Genomic DNA, 22,580 nt, shown 5'->3' on the forward strand with positions numbered 1-22,580 from the left:
ATAATAGAATTGTGGCATAGCTTTCAAGAGGGAAAATCATGTTTGCTGAGTTCTTTAAATTCTTCGAGGAGTAACAAGGTAGATGAGGGTGGTACAGTTGAAATGGTAGATTTGGATTTACAAAAGGTCTTCAGAGAATTTCATTGTAGATTTCCAAAAAAAAGGCTTTCAACACAATCTCACTGAACAATGAGGCTAATTGCTGGAGGGTTAAAATTAAATGCAGATGTTGTGTAAAACATAGAGCACACCTGGAGGTCTCTGAACAGTTTTGATTGGATAGAAGAATAATTTAACAGCTGAGAAGTGCAAAAACAATTTACTGGAATGACACCAGACCTGAGAGATTATATCTGTTGGGAATGATAAAAGAAACTGGATAGACTTCTCTAGAAAGGAGAAGAGTGATGAGCTGATAGGGTTTAAGATAATGAAGTTATTTGATAGGTCCATATTGAGGTGTTTCCACTTGCTGGCAAGAACAACACTGGGGTCATCAATACACCTTATTGTTATGTACAGTAAGGAATTAAATAGGGAATATTGTCATGCTACCACAAGTGGTTATTGAGAGAAATAATGTAGATGTTTTTAAGGGAAAGCTTGAAAAATGCAAGATAATGAAGTGAATAGAAGGAAATCTTAATAGGATTATTTGAAGAAGGATGAAACATAACATCGGCATGGATTACTTGGGCCAGTCTTCTCCTTTCTGTAAGCATTTTGTAACCTTTTGTAATTGTAGAATTATTCGTGCATCAATGTTAGGCTAGCTTAGGACTTGGCCTCCATTGATTCAAATTTTTATCCATCTTTTCCTCACAACATCCCAAGAATTCATGACTGCATCCTGTAGAGAACCCTTTGATTTAATGTCTTCATTGCTTGTTATGGTTAATTCTGAGCTAAAATTCCTTTTATGGTTGAATTATGATTTAAGAATATGATTTTGAAAATAATTTGGATACTAAATTGTTTTGCATGTCTTGGCATTTAATATTTGGTTGTATAGACAAAGCACCTCTTAATACTGAAGTTGCAATTTGTTTACTTCCTCTTTAAGGTGGGTTTTTGGAAAAAGAACTTTGGCAACATCTGCATTTTGTGCAGCAATGCAGCTATTCACAGGTTACTTTGCAGTTCATGATGTTTCCAGTCTTCCTTTATTAAGAAACTCAAAGCTGTGTTGATGAACATTGTTGTTCAGATGAATGAAAAAAAGTTAGACTTGTGAATTGAATAATGCAATTTCTGTCTTTACGTGGTGTTTATAATGGGTTAATCTGTCATTGTGGTTGTAATTGCTTTCTCAGCATGAAAGAAGGGAAAGGGCTAAACTTGCTCTGTAGTAAGAGCAATAAAGTTAACAAAAGTAAATTACCCTCTGGTTATTTTCCAGGAACCCAAAGCTATTAGCAACAAGTGAACTGGTAACTTTGCAAATCTATGCATACCTGTATTCCTGATGTCTCCATTTTTACTCTCACCTTTTCTTGCTTTTCACAGGGCAAGAAAGATGTGGCTCAGATTTTCAACAACATTTTGAGAAGGCAGATTGGCACACGGACTCCAACTGTGGAATATATCTGCACTCAGCAAAATATATTGTTCATGTTACTGAAAGGGTGTGTAGAAACTTATTTTGTATATGTAGTTTTGTTGTATGTACTTGGTTATATAAGCAAGAACATTATAGTCTTAGTTAAGAGGAGAGTTGCAGAGGCCCACATCAGCACTGAGACCCAGTCTGTTTCGCCAGCAGTAGTGTGTTGATGGTGGAAGGAATGCATTGGTAAAGCCAGAACCAGGAGTCAGTTACTTGATGGTGAGGAGGACAACTTTGAATGAAATGATTAGTTTCTTTTTTGCTTAAGATAAAAATCTGAATGTTTCTAAATACACACTTCCTGAAGCACCAGCTTTGATATTGGCTGCTGCTTTCTATCACTTACTGATAATGCCAGTTTTCTCTTTGCAAATGTATGCTCTTCATGTTTTTTTCTAAGAATCTCTCAGCCTTTTTAGCATACTCATGAGTAAATTCAAAAATACTAAATGCGCCAACCTTGAAAAGAGTTTCTGAATTACTGCAACAATGAATACTGCAATTTTATGAAGTGTTACCCTCATCATGTCACGTAATTATGTTCAACATTGTTTTTTCCCTTTAAATCCACATGAAGTTTAAAAGTAATTCCTGCTTGTATTTTGTTTTTAAACTGTGATCATACAAGAGACAGTCAAGTCAGCACTTAAATGAAAATGATATCTCTTTGTTATTAGCTTCCTAGACCAGGCAGGCTAGTTTGAAAATACGAACAGTGAGTCACATTAGCAACTATTTTTGTTGTGCTTGTCTCTTTAATTTTTAGAAAAGTGTGTGTGTATAGTGCTGGGGCGGGTGCCGATCTTTAGCTGTTGTGTCACACTTTATAGAGTATAATTTTAGCTAATCATAATGTATTAATGACTTGGATGAGGGAACAAAATGTAATACCTCCAAGTTAAGATGACCTAGAGCTGGGGGTGGGGGGGGGGGGGGGGGGGAGAACTGTGAGGCAGATGCATAGATGTTTTAATGTGATTTGGACAATTTGAGCGAGTGGGGAAATGCATAGCAGATGAAGTATAATGGTTAAATGTGAGGTTATCCACCCTGGTAGCGAGAACCAAAGGAATTATTATCTGAATGGAAAGGGGAAGTGCACCAAGCATGCATGTAAGCATGCAGGTGCATCAGGCAGTGAAGAAGACAAATGGTATGTTATGCCAAGAGGATTCAAGTCCAAGAGAAGGATATCTTGCTGCAGTTGTACAGGGCCTTGGTGAGACCACATCAGCAGTAGTGTGCACAGTTGTGGTTCTGCTTCGAAGAAGGATACTGTGGTAGGAGTGCAACAAAGTTCCATTCCAGAAATATCTGGTAAAAGTCTTGAATGAAGAGATACTGGTTCGGTTAGGGCTATATTCACTGGAGGAGGATATCTCATGGAAACGTGTACAGTCCTAACTGAACTAGACAGGGTAAATGCAGAAATAATAGGGAAGCCAGTGGTTCACAGTTTAAGGAGATGAGGTAGTCCATTTGGGACTGGAGTGAAATTTCTTACTCAGTGATACTCCTATGGAATTCACTGCCATGTAAATTGGTTGAGTCCACAACATTGATTGTTTTCAAGAAGTTAGATGTAGTTCTTGGGGCTAAAGGATCAAAGCATATCAGGAGAAAATGGGCATAGGGTACTGAGTTCAGTGATCAGCCATGATCATGTTGAATGACTTTCTCCTGTTTTCTATGAATGTAAAATTCCAATGCTTTGAACTGGATTTTGAATATTAGCCATCATAAAGACTCAGAGTAATTTAATACATAAGAATCTTCTAGTCTAGGTTGTTTGATTACATTTTAAGTAAATTTACAAGTGCATTAAGTATGATAATACATTTTATTTTAATGACGTGGATTTTTAAAAATTAAGTTAAACTGTCAGATTTGGATATGCTGAAATTTGCCAGAGGAAGCAGTCCAGCAATACCATAAAAGAATTTTATTTTGTAATGTGTATGAATGGAATGGCACTTGCAAATTATATTTCCCATTATTTGCTTAATATTAAATTGTAAACTTCTGAGAGTTGAAAGAAAATTGGATATTGTACTCATTTGCTTCGTTGCACAGGGATTAGTTGCAAACGAGCTATATGTAAGTTAATCAGTAATCAAATTCAAATGAAGGATTACAGTGGAATTTGCTAAAAACATTATTAACAAAACACTCAAATTAGAATAAACTATATGAAGTTAGAACTATTGGGAAATGCTGTATTTAGACATCTGGTATACAAGGTTATCTAACAGGCAAAAGTGAGGACTGGTTATCTAAGGCAAGGTTATCTAACAGTTTGGAAGTTATGTCAGAAATTGAGGATTTTGTTTATTCTAAAGAATCTTTGTGTCTTTGTAGGTATGAATCACCAGAAATCGCACTTAATTGTGGCATTATGCTGCGCGAATGTATCCGGCATGAACCATTGGCAAAAGTTATTCTGTGGGCTGAGCAATTTTATGATTTCTTCAGATATGTGGAAATGTCAACTTTTGACATTGCTTCAGACGCTTTTGCCACATTCAAGGTAGTTTGCGTATGAAGATGTTTTTTTTAAGCCGACTGAGGGAATGCATTTTTTTTCATCTGAAGAAGGTGCAATATATGTTGAATTTCAATTACAAACATAAAGCATTTTGATTAACTATACCGATGTTGCAAAGCTGCTAAGTAACTAGATATTTTGCAAAAGTTTACCATTCCCTATATGTATAACATGATTCACTTCTATCCTATTATGTTTTTTCTTGTTCTGGTATTGAATTGCAGAGTCATACCACGATGTGTGATTTCTTTATAGGATTTGCTTACACGACATAAACTTCTGAGTGCAGAATTTTTGGAACGGTATTACGATCGAGTAAGTAAATGTTTGTTGCTTTAGGGAGTGGGAGGACAATTTGGATTGTGATCACAACCGTTTTAATATGGCATTTAAAAGGCATAAACATGGCATATTTAACATGGCACTTAAAACACAGAACCTTGGTCTGCTTTTAAAAACAAAATTATCCACTTTTCTTTGAAGCAATGATAAGAAAAGGGGAGATTTAGGGAACTTCTGCTATGCAACACAATTTGCGTGGAAGTGTGCATTTTGAAATATCTCCCATTTTTCAGTTGAAATTTTAAAAAAAGACAAGTTGCTGATTTCATGTTTCATTATCCATTTGTTAATTGAATGAAATCCAAGTAGAATTATCCTTGAATGTTTTAGAATTTCATCTGAATCAAAGCATTGATTTTAATTTTTGATTCAGGATGTAAAATATACATTCACTATCTTTGGTAGAAATGAATTATTGTTTAAAGGGAAGACTTTACAAGACACAGCCTCAAGACTTTGCAAGTTGAGAGCATCACTAGTTTATGAAGTAGACTTCAGGCATTAAAGCAAGATTGATGGGAAGAGTTCATATATCAGCAAAGTCTAATCAGGTAACCAGGAGGGATTGTCACACTCAAGGTGAGGATACTTCTGCTAAACCTCCTGACAGTTGCCATTGTGGGAAAGAAGTCCAAGCTTTTAACACATTTTACTTGTAAAAGAAGGCCATTCTAAGTTCTTTCTCAAAAGATGTGGATTTAAAGGTTATTCTATTCTCTCCAATCCTACACTCCACAAGCAGCAAAATAGTTTCTTTACCTGTTCTGCTAAATGTCTCATGACATACCACCAGCACTTCACCAGAGACTCTCACTGATGTTACCTCTTCACGGTGATGAAACATCTGAAAACAAACCTTCCAGCTCAGCAAGCTAACTTACATCCATCTAATCAACCTTGAGCTACAAATCTTCTCAAAAACCGCTATCACTTTGTAAATTCCAGGGTATACAAGCCTCGTTTGTTGAATCTCAATGTACCCTTGGAGTTCCAAGGTTATCTGCTGCAATCTAGAAGTTGTTGGGTTGAATTTTGCAGTTAGTAGTGAAGAAATATAATTTGTCACTGACTGAGAAGAGTGCAGCCTTTAAAGATCTAACTGTCTGAATGGTGGAAGCTTCCTTTTCCCTGACGCCACTCTGTATCTGACACACAATCAAGAATTTGAGAGCTGGTTGAGAAAGGGTGGGATAGGTCCAGGATTGGAGGACGGAGGTGTGTGAAGACCTTTAGTACCCTATGGGTAACTGCTGGGTTAAATTTAGTTATGAAATTGTGATTTTTTTTAAGGTTAAATTTAATTACTCTTCATATGAGTTCACTCTTGTTGGAGTTGGAGAAGTTGATGGCATAGTTGTAATGTCAGTAACGTTGTCATCCAGAACCTCAAGCTAATATTCCAGGGGAATGCATTCTAATTCCACCATGGCAAGTGGTGAAACCTGGAATTAAAGATTAGCCTAATGACCTTGTGACCACTGTCAAAAATACCCATTTGCTTCTCTCACCCTTTAGGAAAAGAAATCTGTCTCCCCCCATTTCTGATCTCCATTTGACTCCATACCCACAGCAGTGTGGTTGACTCTCAGCTGCCCTCTGAAATGACCTAGCAAACCTTTCAGTTCAAGGGCAATTGCGATTGGCAACAAACGCTGACCTTTCCTTCAGTGTTCACATTCTATGTTTTAAAAAAAAATTAAAGGCCTTTGCTTTTGGATCTATAATTGACTATCTGGCCTATGTCTGTGTCTGCTTTTCTAAGCTTGTGCTTTGTTAAATATTTTAAAGTCATGTCATTCCTAGTTTCAATTATTTCAATAGTTGTAATTTTATGAAACATGCTATTATTCTAAATAGCACAATATGGAAAATTGACTGCACTGCACAATTTCTATTCCTAGATGAGCGAATGATTCATTTAATTGTTTTTGTGACATCTTATCTGTGCAAGTAATGGTTGGTTGTGTGCTTTGCATATTGATTGCTGGTATTTTAAACATAAGTATCAATAGAAGAAGCAAGGAAATTAGTTGGCTAAAAGCACTTTGATCACAAGAATGATCTGCACTACTGAATAATAATGTAAAGTACGAGAACAGTGTGCATCAAGAAGAATTCTGTAATGATTATCTTGAATAGATATTGATTTGTAGATTGATAGCTTCCATTGAACATTAATCTGCAAAATTAACAGAGCCAAAGAAAGTTCCAAAGGCAACCTGAAAGACTGAAAAGTTGTTGGATGCTGCATCTGTTGGCTGACTGTTCCAGTGAAAACCATCTTCGATGTGAAGGGAAAGTTGTTTCAATGGTTCAAGTTCCCTGTAAACTTGAAATATTACATGGGAGTGCCCTCTAGTGACATTTCCTTGTATCTATTCTACTACCTCATTGAGTAGCTTTGTGGTTTTCCAGTTTCTTTAAATTATGATCATGGAATGCTGTTTTGACTTGTTACTTCAAATCCAAAACAGCATTCCATGATCATAATTTAAAGAAATAGGAAAATTGCTTTGTTCTTACTGGTTTATTGTTGATTGACTGAATGGCACAGCTTTTTGATTTGCATTTCTGTAATAGGTTAAAATTTGATCTTCAGCAAAACCTTTTCATGTGCAAATAATTCTCATCTCAAACATGCAAAATTGATAGATGTGACTCTTTAAAATCGTCATAATTCAATTTTAGTGAGAAGCAAAGAAATAATTTAAAAATGCATCATATCCTATGTCATATTTTGATATTTGTTGTAAATTTTCAAATTTCCAAGGACCGTTCTGCTTTCATCACCTGTAAATAGAATAAGCGCATTCTTGGAGTCATTGAGAGTTGGCAGTCCTGTTCATTAAACACATAACAAAGAAGTTGCAAAAATTCACTTGCAGTTGAGTTGAGAAAGTGTTCCTGCATTTGTTAAAATCCTCTTTTGCTATTTTTAAATCAGGTGTGACATAAAATTGAATTCAAAAATATTATGCTTGTTTGGGAAATTCTGTAAAGTAGTTAATTACATAGTTTAATTTTGAAAGCTTGACAGCTAAACTGATTGAATAATTGTGAAAACTTTTTTATTTTAGTTCTTCAGTGAATATGAAAAGTTACTCCATTCAGAAAACTATGTCACAAAAAGACAGTCACTGAAGGTAATTCAAAAGTGTTATTTTAAATGTGGGAGTATAATTTCAAAATTAAGTTTAACATATGTGACAAGTAAATCATCTTCAAATGTGCTACTGTAGTCATTTTGTACTTATTACAATTATGCCACAAATAGAAGTATACCTGCACTTCCAGGACTGCATTGGTTTAAAAAGGCAGCTTTCTTCATCATTTCAAGGGTAATTAGGGATGGGCCATAAATACTGGCTGAGCCAGCAACACCCAAATCCTATGAACAAGACTGTAAGACCAGTGTTTTGACTTGATTTCAAGTTTGGAATGAATTCCTTACTCCAAGACTTGTACGCCTACATTTCTCAAAACTGGCTGGTGATGTGGTGAACTAAAATGGGCTTTTGTCCCAGTTCTCATTAGGAAGGCCATACAGTAGTTTTTCAGATTATTTCACACGACCAGACATAAATTGCTTAACCTAAATTCAATGATGTCATATTTCAAGTTGCATCTGCAGACAATTTCTGATTTAGTCCATAATGATGAGAATTGTAAGGTCATCCAGGGAAAATAAAAAGCTGTACATTTGATGTCGGCTTTAACTAATTTGGTGCAAATACGCAACTGGAAAAATCATCCAGATCAATACTCTGACCAAGTTACATCAAGCTACATTAAGCTAGGTTACATCTATGACCAGTAACTGACCAGTAATCACAAGCACTGCAACTTGTTCCTGTTTTCTTCAAATAATTTCTGTCCTTAAAATTTGGACATATGTATTGAAATACTTGCAGTACGTAATACAAACGTTTCACTCACTGACTGTAACAATTCACTGCAGTCCGAGTGACATGTTCTTTTCAGTAACTAAATTAAAGAGAAAGGGGGTGGAATGTCCAGAATTTGCCATGAAAAATATGATCTCTCTTAAGCAAGGCTCATCTTTCAAGGTTATTCTTTATAATTGCTGATTGAGCAGAATTACTCAGCTTTTTGCCATTGAGCAGAAAGCAAAATAAAAGTAGCATTAATTTTGAATTTGGGGGAAAATCGAATGAAAATGCACATTGCAAAATGTATTGTATTGTATTGAGAGGAGTTCGAAGTGGGCTGATGTAATAATTACTTGTCCCTTGGGGTTGGCAAGTGGAGGTGCTTCCTGGTTTCAATCACATCGCTCTGAGGGGGAATATTTAAGAGGATTGGCAAGGTGACTGGAGCATGACGCAGCAAGATAGCAGAGGTTCAATAATATGATAGCTCGTGGAGGCTATCTTATTGCCTCACCCCACACATTTGCAGAGTGGTGTCCATGAAACTATACCTAAACAATTCTGTGTCTTTAATTGATAAAGAAACCTATGGCTGTAGACTAAGGCTAATTACATTAGTGCTGCCCCATCACTTTACGTTTTCAGTTACTAGTATACCTGTGTTGGAATTGAAAGATTTTAAGTAAAGGTTAGGCAAACAATGAGCAAAGAGAAATTTAGAGGAAGAAGCAGCAGCATAATGGCAGGATCTTGAGGATTTGTTTCTGTCTGTAACAGTGCAAGAGATGGTGTTTAAATTTAGAGAAGATGACATAAAAATTAAAATTGCGTATTACGGTAAAATGTTTTTCCTATATTCACTTGTTTGATGTTCATTTTGTGACAAGTGTAAACATTGAACCCTTTTGTCAATCTTTTTGCATTTATGATGTAATTTTTCTATTTAGTTATAATGTAACTTGTCTGAACTTAAACATTCATTGTTATTTAGCTACTTGGAGAGCTTCTACTGGATAGACATAATTTCACCATAATGACAAAGTATATCAGCAAACCAGAGAACTTGAAGCTCATGATGAATCTTCTGCGAGACAAAAGCCGCAACATTCAGTTTGAGGCCTTCCATGTATTTAAGGTATTAGTACATGTAACCTTTCACAGGGGCTGAGCACAGCAGGCTAGAAGGTGAAAGACATAATTAATGTTAAGTGTCAACTTCTCTGTGATACTGCTCTTATCTTGGAGTAAGATGTTATTGAGTCTATTTCAGGGTTGAAGTGCTGTCACTTCTCAGAAGTGTAAACTAAAACTATAAATACTTAGAATTTGCACCAAAATTGAGTCACTCCATTGCTATCAATTTGTTGATTACTTGATTCCAAGTGTCTAGCCTTGTGAATTGAATTATCAGTTTCTTTACTGGCAGAGTAGGTTAAATTGCCCCATATTCGTTTTCTTTTTATTTAAAGAAGACTTTTTTTATTGGCTAGCTTTAAAATTTAGCAATGAACTACTAACCTCTCAAACTAAATTTTTATGACCATGCCTAATATTAGATGAGGTGCTTGTATTCTAGAGTGAGAAACTCACCACCTGACTGCAACACCTGCCCACCATCTGCATCGGACAAGTCCGGCTTGGAGTGGAATGCTCTCCAATTGCTTGGATGGGTGGAGCTCAGTGCCACCCAGAAGAAGGCAGTCTGCTTGATTGACCCTCCGTGCAACAGCTTAAAAAAATCACTCCCTCCACCATGAATACACAGTGGCAGCAATGTGTACTATATACAGAATGCACTGCAGTAACTCATTAGGGCTTCTTCAACATCTTGCAAAACCACAACATTTGGCATCTAAATGACAAGGGGGCAGTAAATGAAGGGGGAAGCATCATCTTTGCCTCCAAGCACACTATCCTGACTTGGAACTGAACTGCTGTTCCTTTGCTTATAATGAGTGAAACTCCTGAACTCCCTCACAGCCGTGTACCCACAGAATGTGAATTGTAGTGCTTCAAGAAGGCAGTAAATCGCTACTCCTTGCAGGCATTTAATGATTTTAAAAAATTGGCATTAGCCAGTGATTCCCTCATCCTGTGAAAGAATTTTTCCAAAAGACATGTCCTAGATTCAATGCTGTTTAGCAAATAATCACTATGCATTAACACTGTGTATAAAGGCTCACTACTTTTAAAGACTTAAGTATATTTATTGAAAACTTTCTTACAAAGATGTAATGTCTATGTTCTCTCTAGGTGTTTGTGGCCAATCCCAACAAAACTCAGCCAATTCTGGATATCTTGCTGAAAAACCAGACCAAGCTGATAGAGTTTCTCAGCAAATTCCAGAATGACAGGACCGAAGATGAACAATTCAATGATGAGAAGACTTACTTGGTCAAACAAATCCGAGATCTAAAGAGACCAGCACCCCAGGAATCCTAAAGCTGTGTTATAAAACAGAACGCAACTTAAGCAACTGCTGTCTATTAATGAACATCAAGCACCCTTATTCGATTCTTATGGATTACTGCTAATCTGCTGTCCAGTGAACGGTTTTTGTTTTTTTGTTTTGAAGTCAAAAAGATGAAATTTAGCTGCTGCTTTCCTGCACATTAGAGCACAACATGGACTGTTTCAATGACAAAAAAGTAACTTCAATGTAAACATACCGTCTTATGGTTAAACGTAGGTGAGAGGGAATTCTGTTTATGTAAGCAAATTTTTAGAAATTAGAATGGTTCATGAAAAAAGGATAACAACAGTAAAACAGAGGTTGCATGCCTGGTATAAGATCTATTTATTTGCAAACTGTGCTGTGTTTGTCATGGATTTGATCTATGCTAACATTTAAAGGCACACACCATAGTCATAAGGATTAAAGTGCTGGATCTCCATGTTATTGATTTTTCCTTTATGGATATGGTGCGCTACTTGTGATTTAATTTAGTTGGGTTCATTTTTCTATGGTGTATGTTTTTTGAAGTCATTTAGTAGAACTTGCTCACAAAATGGTTTAAAAGTGAACTCCATTCAAATATGATTAGGGGAGTAAAATCAGTTATTGGTTAGAGTTCTCCTAGGATGCAAAGCTATGCATGTTTACTGTAAAGAAATCGAGCCTGCAGCATTGTGACAGCGATTTTTTTTCCCCCTGGTGCTCTGTAAACAGATTTCCCAGTGGATTGTGTGTCCTACCTGTGACACGTTTTTTAATGCTAGGAAATTTATTGATAAAATTGAAAGTTGAAATGCTGCATCTCCCCTCCTGTAATTTCAGAATGTAGTGTTACAAGCTAGATTTCTTTGCATAGTTGTACACAATTCAGAATGCTGGCAAAGAACTGTAGATGTGAGAAGTTTTTCTTTTTAAGGGATGTGATTATCCCCCTTAATGTATTAAGTAACTTTCAGGAGAATTAATCTGTTGGAAAGGGGTTGTTCTTATTGGGGGAGAAGAGAATGTACATAGGCCTTTTGTTGATTTATAGATTTTGCAGGCAGTTTGATTTACAAGAATTGAAAAGTATATACACATTCAAATGTTTTACTTATGTTAATTTTAATTCCTATTTTCTGTTTGGGAGTTAGCATTGAAACTCTGCATTTCATTAGAGGGATTTGCTGGTTCCTTGTACATAACTTTTAGGCCGCTCAGTTCTAAAAATGATTAATTTGTACAGCGGAAGAATGTTATTGTGTTAGTCTAACTATTTACTTAATATTGAGTTTTGCATATGAATGCTGATATGTTATTTGAATATTTCTGCTGATCACATGAAATTGCTGATTAATATTTGCAGTAGAACAGCATTCTAAAGCCAATTCTGTATTTATGCTATTTGCTACTGGGCCGCTGTGATCAGGATAGGCAAATGAATAAACTGGAAGACCTCCCCCAGTTCACTCCCCATCCCCACCCCAAAAAACTGGATTTATGCCCATTATTTGTGAGCCCTCTGCATTCAATTATACCACAGTTGGGACTTTTGTTTTTAACAAAATGGTTGAAATAAGCCTGCAGAAAAGTTATTTGCTTTTGTGTTCTTAATATAAACTTACAAACAAAGTGATAGCATTTAATTGGTGTATTACTGTTTCTTTTTAAACCAGTTGATAACTTTAGATCTTGCCTTGAAGTGTACTTGAGCTTTTAGATTCCGGTGCAGCAGGTTTCTAAATTTGAGGAACTCTGAAGTCAGATAACATTTGAAATGTATTAGTGTTTTCTGATCGAGTAATGCATTGCAGCATATTATAAATGTTGTACTCTTAAGAACCTAAATGTCAATATAAACTGCCCCCATGCTTTTTTTAAAAAAATCTAGTTTAAAACACAATGTTAAAACCATGTGGGCACTTCATATTTTCCTGATGACAGTTGCATGTTAAATAGTGACTTTTTTACATTGCTGATTGTGGAACTGTTGCATTGGGATTCACTGTTGTGAACTTAGCCATAGCATACAAACGTTAGTCAATATTTTAACTTGCTATGGAGTGACTGTCAAAATTAGCTTAATTGACTGTCCACTAAATCATATCAAAAATATTTTAACTCGACAACTGCAACTTAAAATAACTGTTTTCAATGTCTGCGAGGAGTTGACAAATTTTACTGCTATGCTGAAATTTGACTCATCAATACTCCTTCCATTTTACACCTGGTTACTTAGGTCTGCGTTCAGTGTCACTATTATGTATATATACAGTTCAGGCCACCTTCATTAATGCAAGTAGAGACTTGTTCAGGATACGTGTATAATTCTCATGTATCTGGAAAAGGCTGTTTTTGTTTCATCAGAAACACCCTGTGGGATTATTTTCCTGTAGCTAATGTGTCACTTGATAGCTGCATAACTACAGAAAGCTTTTAGTTATTGCACTGGCTGCTTTGCAAGTATGTCGACATATTAAGAATTGGAAACGATGCATTGCTGAGTAATATGTTGTGCAATCCATACTATAAATGGGTTGAAAACTAAAGCATGAGGTCACTTTAGGAAGATGCCAAATATATAAATATTTAAGATGTAGCATGGGTATGGTTAAACATTTGTAAGTTGTGTTGTTTGTAAGCCATATATACTCAAATTATGCTGCAATCTTAGGTTGTAAGGAGCCGTTGCACTGGAATCTTCAAGTACTGTGAAATGTTGCCCTCCAAAGATATTTCTGCAGGGTGATAAGTTTTTGAATCATTAGGACTGCTTTATAATAGCAAATCTTGCTAAATATGTCCTGTCTCCCCATAAAACAATGTCAGATGATCTGACTGGCCCCAAGGATACAAATAAATTTTGATTAAATATACAAATGTTTGTGTGTTTATTTTCAAATTCTAATTGTGATTGTTTTGAGGAAACTGCAATATTGAATGCTGTTGAGCTGTTAACAGCTTTGAATACCTAACGTGTATATTTGTCACCATTTCAGCCTCTCTGCTAAGCAGTTTCCTTAAGTTGAAGAAACAATGGCCTTCAATCTGACGTATGGTTTGGAAGAAGAATTCGATTTCCTACAACTTTGTGCAACTCATCTGATGGTCAAACAGCATTTGATTTGAACATCAGGCGCTGCAGTTTAACTGAGGGCCCTCTATCTTTAAGCACTTTTTTAAAAAGAACTGGCTATTAGGCTGCACTAAAGTAAATTTCAGTATGCTTCCAGACGTAGCCAGCAGGTTACTGCAGCCGAGAATCTGCATAGTTATAATGTTGAAACTCAGCTTTCATCATTACTGTGTAAAGCTGACAACAGTTTCTAGCTGCTGCACATGTGCAGCTAAATGCTGATATTTAAATTTGCTCTTAGTGAAGCCATGCTCTTTTGTAGGGTGAATGTTGCGGTTTTCATGGATGTCTTATAAAAACCCTTAAAAGTTAAGCATTGTTGAATGGGACAAAACTCAAATTAACTTGTCTGAAGTTATAATTACCAGCAAACAAGCTCTCTGGCCCTGTAAAACCTACTTTAGCAGCTAGGAGTATCCGCTTTCTTAATCCCGTGTATATAGGTCATTGTGGTTTGCTGTCAAAGGTGACAGTTGCTGTTTGTTACTTCATTGTATGAGAACTCTTCAAACTGGCTGCTTTTTTTTTAACTGCTCTTCTAGGATTAGTCAAGAAACTAACGTTTCATAATTGACCTAGTATATGTAATCATAACTAAATTAAAGTAATACTGATTAACATTATTCTGCTTAATTCTAACATCATATGACATCACTTAGCTTTATTTGACATAAAAATATACCATAGGATTGCGAACAGAGTAAAGGAATAACTTAATGTTTCAACTTAGAGCTCTAAGGCTGAGTGCCTCTTTAGTTTAAGATTCAGACTTTGAAGGTTGAATGAGACAAATAATATACTTTCAGCCTGTTAGTGCTCATCACTGAATCATAATCACAGCCATGTTCTTGAACTAGTATATTAGAAATATAGTAATTAACTAAATGTAACTTTTGTACTAGCATTATCTTTGTAGCAACGTATTTAAGTTTGTAATTTTATAATCTTTTTGACTTCATACTCTGGATCAAAATTTGTATAAATCAGTATATTTTCTGGTCTTCTGTATTATGGCAACATAAACTGTTTCCAAGTATTCAACGCAAAAGGAAAACCAGGGAAAAAGTAAATGGTCAGTGACAAATATGATTTAATGGAAATCTCACCAATTAAGCAAGGATTAAGACGTTAGCTGAAGGATATCAATCAAGCCCGGATTGTACATGCCTCCCTTTTGTGTTTAACAAAGAATATCTGTTTAATAAACTGACAATAGAAAAAAACTTAGGTGGGTGGACCCATGGATCATTGATGACTTCAGAAACCAGTCAGGCAATAGTGGAAGATGAGATCAATCAATGTCCGTCACCCCTAAAAGCCAACTGGAGTTTGGTCATAATTCTTTAAACCAATTAGCAATAACGTTTGTCTAACCTAGGCCAATCCAAATGTACTGCTGTATTTGATCATAGGTTGTGACTTAGAGTTAATAAGCAACGCTTTTGATGATCAGTGCATGCGCAAGAAAGTTTGAACTTACCCTGCTTCCAAACTGAAGTGGAAGGGCTTCGAGCCATTGGATAGACTCAAACCAGGTATCAATCTATACCCAAAGCTGAACCAGAAAGCAAGAGCCAAAGTATGCTTGTAAAGTTGCTGCTTTGTTTTAACAGGAGCTAATTATAACCGAAATAAAGTTTCCTAATTTATGACAGTAGGCTGTTTCCTGTTGCCTTTTGGTTAAAATCTCTAAACAAAATCAGTATTGGGTTTTGAGTATAAGACCGATAAAACATACGCACCTACAAGCCAGAAATTCCCTTTAGATGGCTTCAAAATGAATTGGCATTGCTACTAAATCTATGCAGCAAGCATAGCCCCTTTGCCATTGACTGCAATAACTGGACTTTTATTCTCCTTTTCCTGCATTAGAGGCAGAGACTTACATGCTGCTTAATTAGAATTCAATTCCAGCATTTGTTTTCAGTTGTTCATGTGATGTGTATGTAACTAGCAAAGACAGAACTGCTGCCCATTCTTAATTACCCATGAACTTATTGGCTGGTTCAACCAATTCAGAGGACAGTTCCAAGTCAAATCACATTGCTATTTGCCTGGAGTCACATGCATGGCAGCAGAGGTGAGGATGCAGGATTTCCATATCTAAGGATATACATGAAGCGGATGAATTTATTAAGACTTGAATGTAGTTTTTGCAGTCATTACTGAGACTATATTTCAAATTTATTGATGAATTGCCCTGATGGGATTTGAATCCATGTCCTCAGAACAGTAGCCTGGATCTCTGAACTATTAGAGTTGAAAGTGTCGAGCTGGAAAAAGTACAGCAGGTCACGCAGGACTGATAAAGGGTCCCAGCCCAAAACATTAATTCTCCTGCTCGACCTGCTGTGCTTTTTCCACATCCACACTTTCTTCGACTCTAACTTTCAAGCACCTACAGTCCTCGTTATCTCCATCCTCTGAATTAATAGGCTAGAAATTTTCCCATTATTAATGGCTTATAGATTATTTACATTACGGAAACAGGCCCTTCGGCCCAACAAGTCCACACTGACCCGGCAAAGTGCAACCCACCCAGACCTATTCCCCTACATTTACCCCTTCACCTGCAGGCAATTTAGCATGGCCAATTCACCTAACTGCACATTTTTGGACTGTTGGAGGAAACTCACACAGACAAAGGGAGAATGTGCAAACTCTAAGCAGTCAGTCGCCTGAGGCAGGAATTGAACCCGGGTCTCTGACGCTGCGAGGTAGCAGTGCTAACCACTGTGCCACCATGTCGCCCAAGGTTTATATTCACTTGATAACTACGTTTCCGTAAGTAGTGCCTGAAACTGATCCTAAGATGTGATGTGGAAGTGCTAGTTTTGCACTGTGGTGTACAAAGTTAAAAATCTCTCAACACCAGGTTATAGTCCAACAGGTTTATTTGGAAGTACAAGCTTCCAGAGTGCCAAAGGAACATGAAAGCTTATACATCCAAATAAACATGTTGGAGTATAACCTGGTGTTGCCTGATATTTAACTTGATCCTACGATGGTAGTGAATAAATATACTAATGAACAAAAACTAAGAACATTTATCATCAAATGATTCACTTTGCACTATGAAATGAAGATATTTATTTTGTCATTAAGTAGGCAGTCATTTAATTTGTTTTCTTCAGTGACAGAAACACAGCCTCCTCAAACTATTGTTTTCAAGTCACCCACAATCTACCTCCAAATTGTCTTGATGTAGTTTTAAGGAATATTAATTCCCTATTGCAGGTCAAGTGCTAGATTGGTTGAAATGGTCACAACTTGTGTGTCCTGCAATAAATACCATTAACCTTCTGTAACAGTGAAATACTTGTGAAATAGTTATCTCACTAGAAGAGCACAAACCAGTGTTTCTTTATTCCCAGAGAAATTAATAACTTAAGTCCCCATTTCCAATGGAAAGAAAACCAATGGGCAAGATTTCACCTTTTAAACTTTTACCATAACAAGCCAATTAAAATGAATACTTCATTCATTCATTCATAGACAAACTAAATTTCCATTTAAAAGGTAAAAGTTAATTACAATCAATCCCACACATTCTCTCGTGTGGTGTAATGTATCATTTCACAGACTTTCTGCTTCCAGTAAGTAGAATCTCTGCCCACTTGATAGAAGTGGCTGTGAAGTTGCTTTCAGAGATGCTGGTATTCTGTTGAGATGGACATTAAGGTCAGTGCTAGCCACGCTGACCTTGCACAGGTCACAACAACCCTGATAATGCAGCTATCACAGGTTTCTTTTCAACCATCACGTCATTATGAATCTGGTCCTCTAAATCAAGCTCTCAGCTCTTCAGTGTGCTTGAATTATTCTCACAGCATTGGGAGTCAGTTCCTTTCAGTTTGCTTGCTTCCTTGCCTGCCTGTGGTTTCACCAAGAATATTTGGACTAGTAACTTTTCTCTGCCAAACAAAAAATTGATCTTTTGTATGGAGCTTTGTTTGCTTCACCCTCATACATTCTATATTCTGAACTGACTGTTCAGGCTGTCTGCCACAAAACAACGAACTAACTTGTGGCACCACCACAACTAACTTTCATTTCCCCTGAAACCTAGGGTTACAGGGATATCTCAAAAACAATACATAGGCTTTTCCCAAAACTACAAGGTGGTCATACCATCATTAGGGCAAGAATCCAGATTTCAGGGCTTTCTTTAACAGAGGAAAATAGTGTAAAGGCAAGAAGAATGGTTTATTCTTTTTAATGCTCCATCTGTACAATTTTCAATTTCTTTTTTGATTTGTGCTCAAGTGATACTGAATTCCATGTTTTGGGGAGGAATGCAGCAATTTTCACAGTTCTAAGAAAGATGACAATACTTGCATGCTAAGAAGCTAATTAGTGTTTAAAAGTCATTTTGAGCTTTAAATTTTGCTGCTGATCTCAAGAAAACTGTAATATGTCGTGATTAATTTAAAAGATTGATACTTAGAATTCAGTTACACCATGAGCAAAAAGGATATTGAATGGAATATTGCCAATTTGTTTGGTACTGAGAAAGCCTCAAAGTTGATCCCATGATGTTAATAGATTTTTCTGTATTCTTGCTGTTTTGTCTTTTGTAAGTTGTCATTCTTTATTACTCGCAGAACTTGTAATGAGTTTTCTAGTAATTCTAAATTGCTAATTTCTATTTATTTAGGTCTGATTTTAAGACGCAATGTGGAAGAATATTGTCTACTTTCTCTGTAGTAGTCCATTTTACATAAGGAAATATCCAAACGTGACTTTTTGATTGCTAAATGAGTTTCACTAAATCCTTGTCAAGTGCAATAAAGGGCTAAATTTTACTTAAGGCTTTGGGACCATGACATCGAAGCAAGTCCTGAGCCTGTGCCTACTGACAGTGCAACCAGTTAAATTATTTTATCACGGGTGGCCTCTAAAGACAGCAGTACCAGTGAGAGAGATGCTTACTGCTGAGGCGCATAGGAAACACTGGGGCTGCATCAAGTACTGGAAATGATGCATTAAGGATCAAAGAGGCAATCTCTCCACTTCATTTGAGCCCTCTTTTTGTCATTGGGTGATGGTTAGTGGGCAGCTATTCCTTGACATGACCCTCTCTTTGGCTCACAGGATGGCCACCTTCATTAGTCTGGTGGTTTCCCCATGTGACAGAGTTCCCTATCAATAGTGTCGGTGGCTCTTAACAGGTCCTTTTGTAAACTGGCATGCTGTCATCTTGGAGTAGGCAGCTAAGCCATTCTGCAAAGTGCCACTGGCAATGGGACTGCATTGAGAAGCCTTTCCAACTTGGCTCACATTGTTCCCTAAGATCCTCCCACCCTACCATCACTACTAGCTATGTTCCTGCTCTGTTGAAAGTATTGCAGAATGCTTTAAAAAAGAAGCAAAAGTATGGTAAGGGCCAAGTTTGAACTATTCTAGTGATGCAAATGTTGCTAATGCACATTAAGGTACTACTTGATCCATTTTGAACTATTAGGATAAGCATTAGGTATCTAATAAGCTAACTTCCAACCTGTTATGTCTTAATGCCTGGGTACAGCAGCATTCACCTGCATTATTACATGCAATCCAGATAGAGAACCTCTCATGCTTCAGCTGTTGACACATTTGCCAGCTGTTTTCTATGTAACATGGCCTTTCTGTAAGAAAGAACTTGTGGTCCATATTGGGTTTGATTGCCAAGAGAAAAGACAGCTCAGTAATACTTACTGGAGAAGGATTTATATTTAAAATTTCAGATGAACTGTGTAGTAGGAAAGTGACAAATGTGACAGCTTGATCACTTTTGGGTAATCTTACACTTGCCAAATTGTAAAAAGAATCAAAATCCTACAGTGTAGAATTTTATTGATGTAAAACTCAGCATCCTAATACCCAATTTTTTAAATTTGATCTGTGCACATTCTGATTAAGCAAAACAAGGAATTAACAAAGTTCTAGAGCCTGAGGAATACAGATCAAAGGTAAGTTTTATTTTGCTTTAAATTAAGGAGAACTGAATATTTTCTTGTTTCGGGCACCCAGTCTTAGCTATGCAGAAAGTTCCATTCATTCTGTTTCAGTATAACAGCACTGGCTTCAGAAAAGCATCATGTATTGCTCTGGGTTACATTTCATTATGCTCATCATCACCACTTATGGTGACAGCTTGACTTGAGTCATAGAGATGTATGATGAAAACAGACAGTTTGATCCAACTTGTCCATGTTGACCAGATATCCTAACGTAATCTAGTCCCATTTGCCAGCACTTGGCCCATATCCCTCTAAACCCTTCTTATTCATGTACCCATCAAAATGCCTTTTAAATGTTGCAATTGTACCAATCTCCTCCACTTCCTCTGGCAGCTCATTCCATACATGTACCACCCTCTGCGTAAAATGGTTGCCCCTTAATTCTGTTCCATATCTTCCCCACCCTAAACCTATGCCCTCTAGTTCTGGACTCCCCCACCCCAGGGAAAAGACCTATCCATGTCCCTCATGATTTTATAAAGTTCTTTTTAAGGTCACCCCCTCAGCCTCCGATACTGCAGGGAAAAACAACTCCAGCCTAATAAACTACTTAGCTCAAATCCTCCACCCTGGCAACGTCCTTGTAAATCATTTCTGAACCCTTTCAAGATCTCAAGGATCTTGTAACATAGTCCAATCTTCTGGCCAATTAAGAGTTATTTCCTGTCTCCAGTTGAGCCATTCATATTCTGATGACATTGAAACATGGCATTAGATTAGATTAGATTACTTACAGTGTGGAAACAGGCCCTTCGGCCCAACAAGTCCACACCGACCCGCAACCCACCCATTCCCCTACATTTACCCTTTTTAACCTAACACTATGGGCAATTTAGCATGGCCAATTCACCTAACCTGTACATCTTTGGACTGTGGGAGGAAACCGGAGCACCCGGAGTAAACCCACGCAGACACGGGGAGAATGTGCAAACTCCACACAGTCAGTCACCTGAGTCGGTAATTGAACCCAGGTCTCTGGCGCTGTGAGGCAGCAGTGCTAACCACTCTGCTACCGTGCCGCCCTCAGGAGACCAAACACTTCCATGAAGATAATAGAAGAAAAATGTTTCCGTGTCAAAGAAGCATCATATTGGACTTGACACATTACTGTAGATGTTGGAAAGAGAAAGTTATTTTGCTTTCATAAAAGGAAAAATTCTGCTTTTCTTTATTACTCTCTCACTCTTTCCCCTCACCACCTCTTCTCCGCTTCCCCCCCCCCCCCCCCCCCCCCACTCCAAATCTCTGGAATCCATTGAGAAGTTTTTCCATGTTAAAAGATGATTTTTGTTTGAATTACAAGTTTTATGTTCCGACCAATCAAGTCGCCAAATAGATTATCATCTGAATGCCTTCCATTTCCACTGGAGGGAGTTCTTGTAATCATTTCAAATTAAAGAACCCTTAATATGAACACAGGCTTTATATACAATCGAAGTATAGGAAGGGTCAAAGTAAATGTGCTAACTTGTCCAGATTAATCTAATGGCTTCAGTTGCTAAGCTATTTCATCCTGTTTTCATAGACTCCAGTTATATACCAATAACTGATATAAGATTAACTGATTTTTTTTCTTTTTTTTAAGGGCTGTCATATTTTTCAGCCTGCTGTCTGAGATAATGATTTTTCTTTCCACATAAGTTTGGTCAAATATAATTGGATTCATCACCTATTCTCTCCAGATAACTCAATTGGTTGCAATCTTTTGTCTACTTATTAAGAGTAAATTCCTGAATTAATTCTCCTTGGAACATTTAACTCTTCTAATCTCATTTTTCATGATTTTATTGTTTCAATATCTACCTCACCTGAAAACTGGGACAAAATACTAGTGCCATTTTCCACCTTATCTTCTATTGCAAGCTTGTTACTTTCATTTCTGAGTAGTAATAATGCTGCTATCCCAGCAGGATGCCTCTTTGAATTTTGTTTATTTTCTGTCATACTTCTACCCTTTTTAATCTCCAGTTTTTGTAATTGTTCTATATTTTGACTGATGAAGAAGCGGCACTTTGAAATCTAGTGATTCCAAATAAACCTGTTGGACTGTAACCTGGTGTGTTGTGAGATTTTTAACTTTCTCTTTTAAGTTACCTCTTTAAAACCCATCTTTGATAAAACTTTTGGTCATTTACATTAATATCTCCTTAAGTGGATCAGTGTTAGGTTGGCATCGTTTCTTTCTCTACAGATGTTGGCTGACCTGAGTATTTCCAGAAATTTCTGTTATTATTGGTTTATATCGTTCTCTTTTGGGCAACACAAACTCATTAATATTGCGCTGATAAATACTGCATCATTAGGCAGTTGGGCATGAACTCAGCCCTAACTTCAATCAATTTCTGTGCAAATCCATTACATTTTAAATTTATGGGCTGGCAATGGCTTAGATGATGTAAGCCACCAAGTTCTAGAGATTAGCAACTTGCCCTGTGTCCTTTCATCCCTGAACTTGCTGGTCACTTTATACATTAGCAGTCCTGTGTATTGTCAACATAATTTTTAAAAATTACATTTGACTTTCTCTTTTTGCAATTTAACTTGTACAACTTTCTGATTTGAAGCCCTATTAACCCTTTCAGCTACAATAAAATAATGTACCTTTTGGAAAGTTTGCTTTCACCT

At 36.8% G+C, this 22,580-nt stretch overlaps 1 protein-coding gene across 2 annotated transcripts in view; it reads left to right on the top strand.

Annotated features, from left to right (window-relative positions):
• The window catches only part of LOC140479039 (calcium-binding protein 39), a 66,733-nt gene extending 53,036 nt beyond the window's left edge, over positions 1-13,697 (top strand). For both annotated transcript variants that reach the window (XM_072572828.1, XM_072572826.1), the window contains exons 4-9: positions 1,507-1,625; positions 3,965-4,133; positions 4,407-4,466; positions 7,571-7,636; positions 9,375-9,518; positions 10,637-13,697. In XM_072572828.1, coding sequence (XP_072428929.1) covers positions 1,507-1,625; positions 3,965-4,133; positions 4,407-4,466; positions 7,571-7,636; positions 9,375-9,518; positions 10,637-10,825 — 747 coding nt within the window. In that variant the 3' untranslated portion in view covers positions 10,826-13,697. The remainder of the gene's footprint in view (positions 1-1,506; positions 1,626-3,964; positions 4,134-4,406; positions 4,467-7,570; positions 7,637-9,374; positions 9,519-10,636) is intronic.
• The last annotated feature ends 8,883 nt before the right edge of the window (positions 13,698-22,580 follow it).

This window comes from Chiloscyllium punctatum, chromosome 6 (assembly GCF_047496795.1).
Source record: "Chiloscyllium punctatum isolate Juve2018m chromosome 6, sChiPun1.3, whole genome shotgun sequence".
Lineage (NCBI taxonomy): Eukaryota > Metazoa > Chordata > Chondrichthyes > Orectolobiformes > Hemiscylliidae > Chiloscyllium > Chiloscyllium punctatum.